The sequence below is a fragment of the Cicer arietinum genome, chromosome 4 (assembly GCF_000331145.2).
Source record: "Cicer arietinum cultivar CDC Frontier isolate Library 1 chromosome 4, Cicar.CDCFrontier_v2.0, whole genome shotgun sequence".
In the NCBI taxonomy this organism is placed as follows: domain Eukaryota; kingdom Viridiplantae; phylum Streptophyta; class Magnoliopsida; order Fabales; family Fabaceae; genus Cicer; species Cicer arietinum.
Window position 1 is genome coordinate 14712862 of NC_021163.2, and position 13472 is coordinate 14726333.

General features: G+C 29.1%; 1 protein-coding gene across 4 annotated transcripts; it reads left to right on the plus strand.

The window, feature by feature from the left end:
- The first annotated feature begins 2681 nt into the window (after window positions 1–2681).
- LOC101505015 (transcription factor bHLH113) lies at window positions 2682–5603 on the plus strand. Of its 4 annotated transcripts, none has more exons than XM_012714759.3 (5): window positions 2682–3241; window positions 3341–3454; window positions 3629–3694; window positions 3843–3965; window positions 4945–5603. In XM_012714759.3, exons 1-5 carry the CDS (start codon window positions 2888–2890, stop codon window positions 5113–5115), a joined length of 828 nt encoding a protein of 275 aa, XP_012570213.1. In that variant the 5' UTR covers window positions 2682–2887; the 3' UTR covers window positions 5116–5603. The 4 variants fall into 4 exon arrangements, with proteins under 4 accessions (XP_012570213.1, XP_012570212.1, XP_004496926.1 ...); XM_012714758.3 differs by having other exon boundaries at window positions 3332–3454; window positions 4945–5601; XM_004496869.4 differs by having other exon boundaries at window positions 3632–3694; window positions 4945–5599.
- Window positions 5604–13472: the final 7869 nt, after the last annotated feature.

Consider the following 13472-nt stretch of genomic DNA (forward strand, 5'->3'; position numbering starts at 1 on the left):
ATATATATATATATATATATATATATATATATATATTATGTCAATGAGTTGAATTCATTGGTGTGCTTGGTTCTAAATATCAAATTTGTTACACGAATCAAATATTATTGGGTTTAAATAGGTTGGTTTAGATTAAACTCAAACTTAAATGATATTTGATCAAAATACAAGTTTGGTTGGTTTGGAGATCGGGTTCGCGAGTTTACCGGTATCCATGATCGCCCCTAATTAATATGAATGTAGCTGCTTGGTGGACGTTGATTTGATGTTGTAAGCCATACACACATTCATTGAATTAGTACCATTGGATTGAGATTTTCGTATAGATTTTGACTTTTATTAAAAAAACTAAAATACTAAACTTAAAAATTGAATCATTCAATCTTAATTCAACTATCAACGACACACTAAATACATAAATTTCTGATTATAGAAAATCTATATTCTCCCGTTTTAGACTGGCCCAAGGCCTAGACCACTAACACTCTTAGTTATTGATTGTATTCAATTTCAACCTAAAAATATCTTTCAACCCTAATCCTAACTGCTAGAACTAGACAAAGTGGAGAGTTGCAACACAATATATGTTGAGTAGAGATATTTTCATTCTCAACATATCTAACTCTCATACTATATAATATTATTTTGACACATGAAAATGTACAATTTCTTTATTCTTATATCTCTTACTAAAATATAGTTTTGGGAGATGGATGTGTGTATGTGTTTTGTGTGGGGCATTGTCTGCCTGCCCCTATTGAATCCGTTCCTCGACATGATATACTTTGCACGGCACCACAAAAAATAGTGATAACTACTAACAAGCCATAGTACTGCTAACCCATATTGCATATAAAATCGTCTACCTAACAAAACTATATTTTGTGATAAAGGGAGGCAACAGACCCAACAGAAGAAAACTACAAAGTATTGGAAGCGGTAAAGAACTTGTAACAGTAGGTTCTTAATATATTTATTATATTTTAATCTTTAATACCACAGTCCTAAAATATATGATTTTTTTCTTATTTTTATAGAGTATATTTGTTATAGATTTTTAAAAAAGGTAAGTTTAATATTTCATAATTTATAATATCCCTAATTATATTATATCTTGTTTTGCATTATGTAGTAAATATTATAATAAAACATTAGTAAACTTGTAAATTTATACAAATTATCAACAAATTTAATACCTTAATATATTTTTCTTAATTTTCGTAATATATTTAAAATGGTAATATATTTAGAGATGGGATAATAATAACTATTATCGTTATTAAATCACTAGTGTCTATACACTAGTCCACTCATGGGTCCGTCTTTTGATTTTTCGGTTGTTTTTTTAACTAAAAAATAGTACTGATTTATTCAAATTTAAATTAGGAGAATATCTTGATCAATAACAATACAAATACAAAGTTGCAAAAATTAAAAAAGATAAATATGTGAATAAATTCTCAAATATTTAGGTTAGTAGTATAAAACGATAAAATATCAACAATTTTGACAAAACTAAAGTGATCAGAATACTTATATTTTTAGATTTACAATGTTGAGAAATTTGAAGTCATTGATTGAATATGCTTGTATTGAATGAAAGTTAATTTATCAATCTAAATAAAATGAACACCGTAATGAGACTGAAAAATCAAACGTCTCACTTAAATGATGAGATAACAAACAAAACAGGAAGAGAAACATGTTCATATGAAAATGAATTATTTAGATAAAAAAATAAAAGGATGTAGATAGATGATTTCATAATAAAAAAAAAACATCCTAAATCATTCATCTTATATGAATGAGAAGAAAAGAGACCGAAAAAAAGAAATCGCGATGTCTAGATTAGAAAAAGAACAAAAATACAGAATCCTTATTATGTAATAAAAATCCTTTTTTATCTTTTAAGATAAAATAATAGTATAAATTAATGGTATATTTAGAAAAAGAATTACAAATACTGTAATAGAAAAAATTTATTACAAATGTATCTAATAATTTAAAAGATTACTTATATTTAGAAACAAATTTTTTTCTTGTAATTAGGAACATATAGAGTATATTTTATATTTAAGAATAATAGTTTTATAAAATGATTTTATTTATTTATTATTGTATTTATTATTATATACGAAAAACTTTAAATAACACCCATAATAAGATAAATAATACTATATTTTTTTAATACTTTATTTTATATCTTTTTCTATTTTATTAATATAAAATTAAAAAGTGCTATAAATATTATATTTTCAACGCCCATTCTAGCACCCATTCTTTTTTGTTAAGTAAATTTAATATAAATTTAATATTGTATATATGAATCTCAGGTAAAATAGTAAAGTCCTAAAAAAAAATAGTGAGTATAAGAATAAAAGTTGAATCGAGAATATTTGTAGTACTTATTGTATAAAATTTATTTTAACTTAAATATTTTATATCTTTAAAGAAAATTAGTTGTAGTAGTGTTGATGTGTGATGTGATGATGGGGTGGTGCATTGGAGAGCGAAAACACGGTTTTCTCGGGCCAAGTGGGTTTGACCATTGCCGAAAACCGAAGCCTTTCCTTGGAAACAACAGCCCATTCAGCCCAATTCTTGTAACGCCTCTCTCTTTTTCATTTTTAGTTTTATATAAGATCAAATCAAAATCATAATCATAATAAAAATCAAACAAACAGAACAGTGACACAAACGTGGTTACAAATGTCTCTTACTCACACTGCCACTTCACACTTGTTTAAATAACCCTCTCTTCATTTCCCTTTTCTCCCCCAAATTGCTTCTACATTTCCTTTTCAACCTTTCAAATTAACCCAACAACAACAACACAATCCATTCCCATTTCTACTTTTAAAACACAATTTTTTTTCTTTTTAATTTAATGGAGTCCAAGGAGCAACTTGTTGAAGTGGACCATTTGACAACACCAACAACAGGGACCAGTTTCTCTCAGTTACTATTAGCAGATGACAATGATGATGAGAATCAACAAAATGCATTGGGTCTCAGTACTACTGTGGACCAGACTACTTTTTCCACCCCCCTTTTCTCCATTCACAACACACCTAAAATGCTTTGTTTTGGTAACTATCATCCAAATGAAAGCGACTTTTTGCTTTCTGAAACCAACATCACTCCTCCTCAGAAATCTGTCATCACTTCAAGTGATTCTTCTTCTGCTTCTTCATGCAATCACACCAACACAACCTTCAATTCATTAACAACTAAGTCCAATGTTTGTGTTTTTTTAATTGAAGAATCATGTTTTTGTTGATTTTCTCTCTCTCTCTCTCTCTCTCTCTAAATTTCTATTTTTTTATGGAAGTGTTTGCAGAAAAAGCGGAATGGGTCAGGAGGACAAGAAATTAGTACCAAGGCAGGTGTTGAAGGACAGAGAGGTCCTAAGAAGACCAAAGCAGAGAACCCCATTTCAACCGGACATGCAAAGGTGAACAAAATTAACTATGGATTTGGGTTGCATGTGTGTGTGTGTGTGTCTGTCTCTCTCTCTCTCCTGAACACAACCCTATTGTCAAAAAACATGACATGTCCTTTTCTATAATAAAAAAATAATGTAACATATATATGACTTTATTATTGTTATGTTGTTATTTTGAAATAGCAGAAAAAGGAGAAGCTTGGGGAACGAATTGCAGCATTACAACAACTTGTTTCTCCATTTGGCAAGGTGAATTAGATGATGATATATTTAATTTAATTATTTGTTAGAATTGAGAGTTTATGATTTGTGATTTCTGGTAGATTGAATTTATTTGGATTTTGAAAATTGAAAATTGAAAATTGAAAATTGAAAATTGAAAGTGCATGTGCTGCAGACTGATACAGCTTCGGTGCTTCACGAGGCAACTGGTTATATAAGATTCTTACATGATCAAGTTCAGGTTCTCTGCTCTCCATACCTGCAACCTTCACAACACCTTCAATTTCAACATCAGCATGTGAGTCTCATCTCTCATCATAAATCTCTAACTCTTCATTTTTCTATGTTGTTAATCATAGTATTCAGTACTATTTTTTTTTATAAAAAATAATGAATCATAATTAATTAATTGTTAATTTTATTATAAGAAAAAATTGAACTGGTGATCTTTTCTCACTCCAACTCTCTTAAGTCACCGGACAATTTTGTCTCGCAATATTCCGTGCTATTTATTTAAGCTTTTGTCACATTCATGATTTTAGTCCTATATTTATGCATGTTTTAGTCCCTCTTTTTTAAAATGATTGACTTTTTTCCCAACTAAACACTTTGAGATTAAATTTTGACAATGTGGCAAGTGAGATGACTATGTGATTTTAGTCCTCTATTTACGCATTTACAAATTTTAGTTCCTTTTTTTTTTTATTTTAAAATGATTGACCTTTTTTCCCAACTAAACACTTTGAGGCTAAATTTTCACAATTTGGCTCGTGCAAAATCACCATCACCTTAGATGTCACATAGTTATCTCACACACCAATTCATCAAAAATCAAACTAAAATGCTATGTGGGGAAAATATCAAATACTTTGAAAATTGAAGGACCAAATTTGTGAATTTTAAAATGGGACAAGAATTATAACAAACAAAATATTCACCTAGTGATCTCATAAAAAGATACACCTAGCAAACTTGTAATCATATGTTAAATATTTAAGTGGTCCCAATTTAAAATAAAAAATATTTAGACACAAAAAATATACATGAGTTAATTTTTGTTCCAATTTTTTGTGTATTAAATGATGTGTCTAAGTTTTGTGTGGAGACTTTTTCGTGATCAGAGAGTAAGTTGAAAGGAGGGCCCCACATGATGGGGACAATACTGAACATTGCCTTCCTGATTATGTTCACACTCAGCTCACTCTTATTGTGACAGTTTTGCCATTTAAGGTAACTCTTGATGACATAAGATTTTAATTGTGTATGCGTTATTTCAGGGGGACGGAGATAACAATGGAGAAGAAGTGAACAAGGATTTGAGGAGCAGGGGTTTGTGTTTGATCCCTGTAGGATGCACCTTACACGTGGCAAGTAGTAATGGTGCTGATTTTTGGTCACCAGCTTCAATAGGGAACAATGTTTCACCATCACCTATTGCTAAGCAGTAATAAAATAAATCCAAGATAAATTATAATCAATGAATTATTTATATAAAAAAATTAATCTTTTTGAGGAAAAAAATTGCATCTTTTGAGAAATGGATTTTTATGTCTGCCCAAATTGGAGGTGTACTCAATATGACATTGACAGCTTATTTGGAGATAGAAGGAAGGATGAGAAGGTAACTAAAGAGTGATAATAACAATTAACAAGAGTAGTTTAAAGTTCACACATGGGGTAAACAAATGAAAGGTCATGATTTTGTCCTTAATTATGTAATATCTGTTTTTTGAGGGGTCACCTCTATATTCCATATAAGGAATGAAAGAAGGATATATTTTATGTAGGATTTAGGTTTGTATGTGTGGCCTTCAACTAGGATTTTAGGATGCCCAATTGCCCATATATATTTTATTTATTATAATAATATATTTTTGTTCCTGTAAATTTCGTAAGCAACTACATGAAGTTTATTATTCCAAAAGCCCAACTTTTTAGAAAGGTAAAACAATACAATAATGATTTTTTTTTGGTGCAAGGAAGTTTTTTTTTTCTTAGGAAAATAATGAACTATTCAACATATTAAAATTTTACTACATGTACAGCGAAATGGTTTCGTAATGTCCAAAAGTAATGTGCTAAAATAAACAATTGAGTAAAAGAGTAAATGAGCATTTTAGTCTCATAGATCAATTAAGTGGTTTAAATTTTCGAAATACTACAATTTAGTCTCTTAAATGAATAAAAATAAAAATCAATTTAGTAATTTTTCTCAAATTTTGCACCACAATTATTAAATGCTTGTATAGAAGTAGAAGTGTATATTTTTTGAAGTCAAAATGTATAATTTTTTGTTAATTTTTAACAGATGTTTATTGACTAAAGTACTAAATTTATTTATATCGTTGAAAAATTAATTTTTTATTTTGTAAATTTAATAACTTCAGTAGAGAAATATAAAAATTTATTTAAGTATAGTTATTAAACTCGAATATCTTGTGTTGGTGGTGTCGTCATATGTGACGGAGATATGCCGTGTTTATTGTTGGAGTCTTATACGAATTAATGTTGTGGGACAAGATCAATGACTGTAGGTTCATCGTTTGAATACGCGTGCTCTTATGACCCCATTAATAACCTTTCGTACAAGGGTGTGTTCATGATTTCATTAGTATCAAATTGGTATATTTGATAGCAATTTGTTTGGCACATTACTGTAAATAGCAAAGCACAATTTAATTTCATATTAATTTACTTTGCTTATCATTTTTCGAGCTTATGTACTTTGCAATTTTTTGTTTTCTTAACTCTTTTAACTAAATCACGGAAATTATAAAAGTTTATTGCAATACTAAATATATTAATCATTTGGAGATTATTGTAGTACTTTATTCGATAACATCATTATGCAAAATAATTAATTTTATGGTTATTAGAAAGATTAATTAAATGTAGTTAATTTGTTAGATTAAAATAAAAGTATGTTAAAAATACTAACATTAAATAAGTTAAAAATAACTAACTTTAAGATTTGATATTATTTTTTTGTTTATAATGGTGATTAGATGAAATATTTATTAATGATTGTAAAAAAAAAATACAACATAATTAAAGATAAATTAATAATTAATGTATTTGAACAATTATAAAAAAAGAATAAAATAAAACTCGAGGAATGTTCTATTTTTATTAACAAATGTAGTATTTATTATATTTTCTTTATTGTAACAATATTATTGGTGTGAAATATTTTATCAATTTGTTAATGAATAGTCTCTGTTGGATAACTTGATAAGTCACATTTAGTGAAGTTTATTCTCCCAACTACATACATATTTTTCATCCCCAAGACTCAAATATGAACATTATTTAAGAAATTCGAATTCCATTTCCTTCAAACTAATTCTTTAGAAGAAAAAAGATGGCACAACAAAAGCACATTAATGCATTATGAGCCTTTCTTTTTTGTCAAGATCACTTGGCTCAAACACAACGATAGAAGGGTGGTTTTTTCTTTTGTCTATGTGTGTTCTCAAATACGCGTTTAAATTTATCGATTCAAACATTTTTTTTAACCAAATTAGAGCTTTTTAGATAACATGGAAGAGAAGAAGCTCACCACCAATAAGTTGATACATTTGTATCTATACGGGCCTAAGGCCCATACTTTTCGCTCATATAGTTTCATGTTTTTCTTTCTTGCTATTCCATCCAAGCCCAAAAAATGTCTTGTATATATCTCGTTCTTTTGTCTATTTATTTTTTATATTTTTGTTCTTCGTTCTGTCTATTTCTATTTCTGTGAACAATCTCTATGTTTGGATATAGGCTTGACAGTGGACACTATAATGTAATGGATATTTTATTATAAAAGAAGTTTATAGCATCACATTTTTATAATTTAATGGATGCATATAGAGATAGATTTAGAAAACTATTAAATGGAGGTCGATTTGAAAAAAGTTATTATATATACATATATACACACACACACATATATATATATATATATATATATATATATTATTTTGTTAGTCTCACAATAAATGACACAATTATTTATTTTACACACGAATTAATTAAAGAGTATAATTAAAATAAAATAAAATAATTAGATAGTATAATTGAAAATAAAATAATTAATATCACATTGAATATTAATATTGAAATTTATTTAGAGACATTATTTTTGTAAATATGTTGCTCATTTGATATTGAAGAAGTAAATTTTTTAAATAAATAAAAAAACCAAATATTACATTATATGTATATAAATAATATTCAAGAGAGGAAGGGGTCGAGGCTCACGCCACTATTCCCTAAATCGATCCCTCGATGCATGTCGTAAAATCAATAAAAATATAAAAATTAGCTTTAAATGAATGAGTTTATTTTTGTTAAAGTATGAGTCTTCATTTGCTTGTCCCTAACAACATGAATAGTGTTAACAATGAAAAGAGGAAGAAAGAGGAAGAAGAGAAAACAATCACTCTAGGGTTTCATATCATATAATAAACCAAAACTGAAGTTAATTGGGTTACAATGAGTATATATAGAGGAAAATAGAAAATATCTAAAATACCCTTACTACTAATATATAATAATATTATCTAATATCTCCCCTCAAACTCACGATGCATTAACATGGAGCATCGAGAGTTTGTCAACTAAAAAAAACAAAAATGTTTAATGGAATGCATCTTTGTGAACAAATCAACAATCTGTAAAGAAGAAGAGACAAACGGTAGAGTAATGATTCTATGATGAAGATGATGACGAGAGGGGTAACGAGGAGGATCAACAACCATATTAAAATCAACAGATAGGAACAACCAAAGAAGTAGCACCACGAAACAACCATATCAAAATCAACAGATAGGAACAACCAAAGAAGTAGCACCACGAAACCAAATCCAAACAAACCAAGGAGCAACAACCATATCAAAATCAACAGATAGGAACCACCAAAAGAGAAAAGAGAAGAGTAACCCTATTCCCGATTTTGTTAAATCAGTCTCAGAAAAACATCGATTGCGCATTCGTTAACCATTGGATCGGGCTGATTTTTGGACAGCAGGTTCGCAACATATAGGTCTTCGTCTTCAACGGTCGGATCGACGAAACGACGTCTGGAGAGGGAGAAATCGTGCTCGCACAGCACCAGGTTATTCTTAATTTATTTTCTCTCAGTGATTGTGTTTGTCGTATTTTTCTGTCATTATTTGTTATGGCTGGTGTTAAGGATGATTCTCTTCAAGCTGTTAGTGTTCACCTCAATGGACAAAATTACTCTTATTGGAGTTATGTGATGAAAAATTTTTTGATTGGAAAAGATATGTGGGGTTTTGTTGATGGAACTTCTGTTAAGCCTACAGATAAAAAGGATGAAACTCAATATGCAAAAGATCTGAAAACATGGAATGTTAGTAATTCAAAAATTATTACTTGGATTAATAATTCTGTTGAGTTGTCTATAGGAGTACAACTAGCAAAATATGATACTGCTAAAGAGATTTGGGATCACTTGAAACGTTTGTATGTTCAGTCTAACTTTGCAAAACGTTATCAGTTAGAAAGTGATATTAGAGCCCTTAAGCAGAGCAGTATGACCATTCAGGAATTCTATTCGGCAATGACTAATCTGTGGGATCAATTGGCTCTTATGGAATCACCTGAGTTGAAAGCTGTCAAAGCATACATTGATCAAAGAGAGGAGCAACATCTGGTTTGGTTTCTAATGGATATAGGCTTCTATTAGTCAAATATGTGATTTCGGTTATTCGGTTATGTTTTCTTCCACTTCTTGTTGTGTGCAGGATCCACATTCCGGGAGGCTGATTGAGACAGGCCAAACCAGACGTTGCTCCTCTCTTTGATCAATGTATGCTTTGACAGCTTTCAACTCAGGTGATTCCATAAGAGCCAATTGATCCCACAGATTAGTCATTGCCGAATAGAATTCCTGAATGGTCATACTGCTATGCTTAAGGGCTCTAATACCACTTTCTAACTGATAACGTTTTGCAAAGTTAGACTGAACATACAAACGTTTCAAGTGATCCCAAATCTCTTTAGCAGTATCATATTTTGCTAGTTGTACTCATATAGACAACTCAACAGAATTATTAATCCAAGTAATAATTTTTGAATTGCTAACATTCCATGTTTTCAGATCTTTTGCATATTGAGTTTCATCCTTTTTATCCGTAGGCTTAACAGAAGTTCCATCAACAAAACCCCACATATCTTTTCCAATCAAAATTCTTTTCATCACATAACTCCAATAAAAGTAATTTTGTCCATTGAGGTGAACACTAACAGCTTGAAGAGAATCATCCTTAACACCAGCCATAACAAATAATGACAGAAAAATACGACAAACACAATCACTGAGAGAAAATAAATTAAGGATAACCTGGTGCTGTGCGAGCACGATTTCTCCCTCTCCAGACGTTTTTTCGTCGATCCGACCGTTGAAGGCGAAGACCTATATGTTGCGAACCGGCTGTCCAAAAATCAGCCCGATCCAACGGTTAACGAATGCGCAATCGATGTTTTTCTGAGACTGATTTAACAAAATCGGGAATAGGGTTACTCTTCTCTTTTCTCTTTTGGTGGTTGTCTTTCCTATCAAAATAGTCTCTCTCTTCTCTACGGTTGATCCCAAAATCAACCAAAGCTCTTTGATACCATGTTAACAATGAAAAGAGGAAGAAAGAGGAAGAAGAGAAAACAACCACTCTAGGGTTTCATATCATATAATAAACCAAAACTGAAGTTAATAGGGTTACAATGAGTATATATAGAGAAAAATAGAAAATATCTAAAATACCCTTACTACTAATATATAATAATATTATCTAATAAATAGAACGAAAAGTTGTGTCTTTACAAAATAGAATGAAAAATTGTCTATAATAAAAAATAATAACATTTAAATGTAAAGAAATTTTTTTATTTTTATGAAATTGTGTATCACACTTTTCGGGTTTATCTCAAAATTAACATTCAAAATTTGAAGGTTATACATTAAACAAAGAGCACTCAAGAAAAAATACATTTATGAAAAAATTCAATGTATTTGATCCATTGATGTTAAAAACGGACCAAACCTTTGGCCAATTCAGAAAAATTTGCATTAGACAAAATCTAAAACTTTATTTGCTCAAATAATATGAAATTTAATAATAATCTATATATATATGAGATGACACATAAAATTATTATTTTAAGCTTTAAGTATAAATATGATTTCAAAACTTCATATAATATACTATAAAATTTGGTCCAGTGTTACTATGTGAACGAGACTTCTCGATGGTAAGTAGTGGGTATGGAAAGTAGTGGGTATTAGAACCAAAAACCAAAATTTCAGTCTCATATATCTCGATTAGGAAACATCTGTGAGAAAAATTTCTAAAATATATTTAAAATTTTCTAAGCTATATTAATGTAGCAAAATTAAATAACTTAATGTATTACTTGGTCAAGTGGTTGCAATGATTGAGTTTAATTCAAACCAGTGCATCTATAAAGTTATCAAAAGTTACAATCTTTCTCTAGAGTTGTTTTCTTTCACCAACTGTTATGAGTATCTCTATAAATAGAGATATTTTAGAGGCAGAAAAAACACAAGATAAACAAGACAAAATTCATGTTACATAAGTCAAGATTATTTCTGAGTCATTTCTTCTTTTCTCTAGTGCACGAGAGTAAACGAATGAACTTTATTTCATAAAATATCATTGATCGATAGGTTTGATGTGAATGTGCAATTCACTTCAAGGATTCCAAAGTATCCTGAAGGGATTCGTCGGTTAACCCGTTTGCATCCAATATATATAGATTGGTGGGGGCGAATCGAACCTAAAGCTTAGTGTGATACACACGCTTTGGAATTTATTTGTGCAACTTTCATCATCATCAATTTCATCATCTTCTTACTCAAGATTTGATCCAACAACATCGTGGAGGCAACAAATATTGACCCATAATCTTTAATAATTATCCTGCGGAGAAAATCACCAGCAGCTAATTCAATTTGGCTGGAAATGTAGATGTGAATAGACTAAGGTTCAATTCGTCCCTTCCAAAATAATCCTTTAAAACTTCTAGATTGTTGATCGTGGCTGACTTATATATATACTAATACACGAATAAGGACCCCATATTCATATACTTTGTGACTCCCAAACCCAAACAGACTCTCACTGCTATATTTACATTGGACCACTAACTTGGGTCTTCGATATGCGTAACTATTCAGACATAGAAACGCTAATTCAATTTTTTAAGATAATATAATTCAAATAACTCACTTCCCAGTCTTTTCCAAATTTTTTTTTCAGCCGGCTCTTTAGACTAATAACTAGTACTGGTAGTAACTAAGAGCATCATAATCTTAGGTCTTTTTAACATCAAGTCAAATATACACTATTTTTTTGCATAGTTAATTTTTGTAATAAATGTTGTTAGTATTTTGTCCATAATAAAATTCCAACATGCATTCTCTTATTACTCTGCTTTCTATCTTTCTAAACTTAATTATCAAACAAAATTTATATCCCATAGATTAAATAGGTCTCTCTATTGTAAAATAAATTTTTTAAGTGTTTGTAAAAATAAAAAATAAAAACAGCTATGAAAATGCTCTCTCTATACTTTTTATGGATCATATACAATAAATTGTATAAAAACGAGTGTTTTTGAAATTTAATAATATGAAATTATTGATAAGATTCATTTTTAGTAAATTTTATGATGTAGTGAGTTAGAGAGATTAAGTTTTTATTATTATATTAAAATCCTTTAAAACAAAAGTATTACATTGAATTTTTTTAAAATGAAGGATGTTTCCAAGTGGAACCGTTGTTAGTGACGTTACTTCACTTGTCATGCTTTTCATTCCAAAGGAAATATATATTTTATAGTATTAATTAAACCAGAAGTTTCCATTTTCCTGAATGACTTGACCACAAAACTAAAATAATATGTCGGTACTTGTTAGAACTTCTTTTTATAAAGTAGATAGTTTTATTTTAGATTACTTTATACAAGAAAACAAACACTTTTATCTGCTATAGTTAATTAATTAGTATTAAATGTAGTAAACCTATGTCCTAATTAACTGGTGGGTGTTAAAAACAAATTTAGTACATGTTTATACTGGCAGTGAAATTATTAGAATTGTGATGAGTTACCATATATGATTTTAATAAAATCTACATTTTATAATTTCAACAAAATCACAGTACCAACTCACCCACCTTTCATGCACACACATAATAGATCTTTCATTATCATTAATAATTATACTTTTACTATGATTACTTCTTAAAGGAAAATACTCAACACTCATAAATTTGAGCCTTAAATCATAACTCTTCGATAACAAAAAATAAAGTTGAAAGCACAATAAAAAAATGTCGTTTAATTGTTTAAAGCCTAAAAAATTATGATCTTATTTAAAAAAGTTATCTTTAGAAAAATTAAAACAATATTTTGTTTGATTTTGAGATATTTGTTTAATTTAAAAAGTAAACAAAAATAAAAATTGAAAATGAAATATTCTACTTAATTTTTTTTTATATAATAATTTTATCGGTCTTGTTGAAACTTTAAATTCAAAGCACTAGAAATAAGTGTGACCTTATAATTCCGCTACCTAAGTCAAAGAACATAGCATCCCGTTTTAGTTTGTTAGTACCAATTCAATTGATAATTCACACAAACTGCATATAAATATAACATACTCCAAGGTTGCAAAAATATATATATAGTCTTTGTTTGGTTCATACCATCTCTAGCACTTGTCCTAATTTGTAAGTGACTGCAAGAAAAATGAAGGGTAACTCTATTATAATGG

Coding starts and splice junctions, on each gene's coding strand:
- LOC101505015 (XM_012714758.3), top strand. CDS start 2,888: ATGGAGTCCAAGGAGCAACTTGTTGAAGTGGACCATTTGACAACACCA. Junction 3,242..3,331: donor CATTAACAACTAAGTCCAAT/GTTTGTGTTTTT, acceptor TTTTTATGGAAG/TGTTTGCAGAAAAAGCGGAA. Junction 3,966..4,944: donor TTCAATTTCAACATCAGCAT/GTGAGTCTCATC, acceptor GCGTTATTTCAG/GGGGACGGAGATAACAATGG.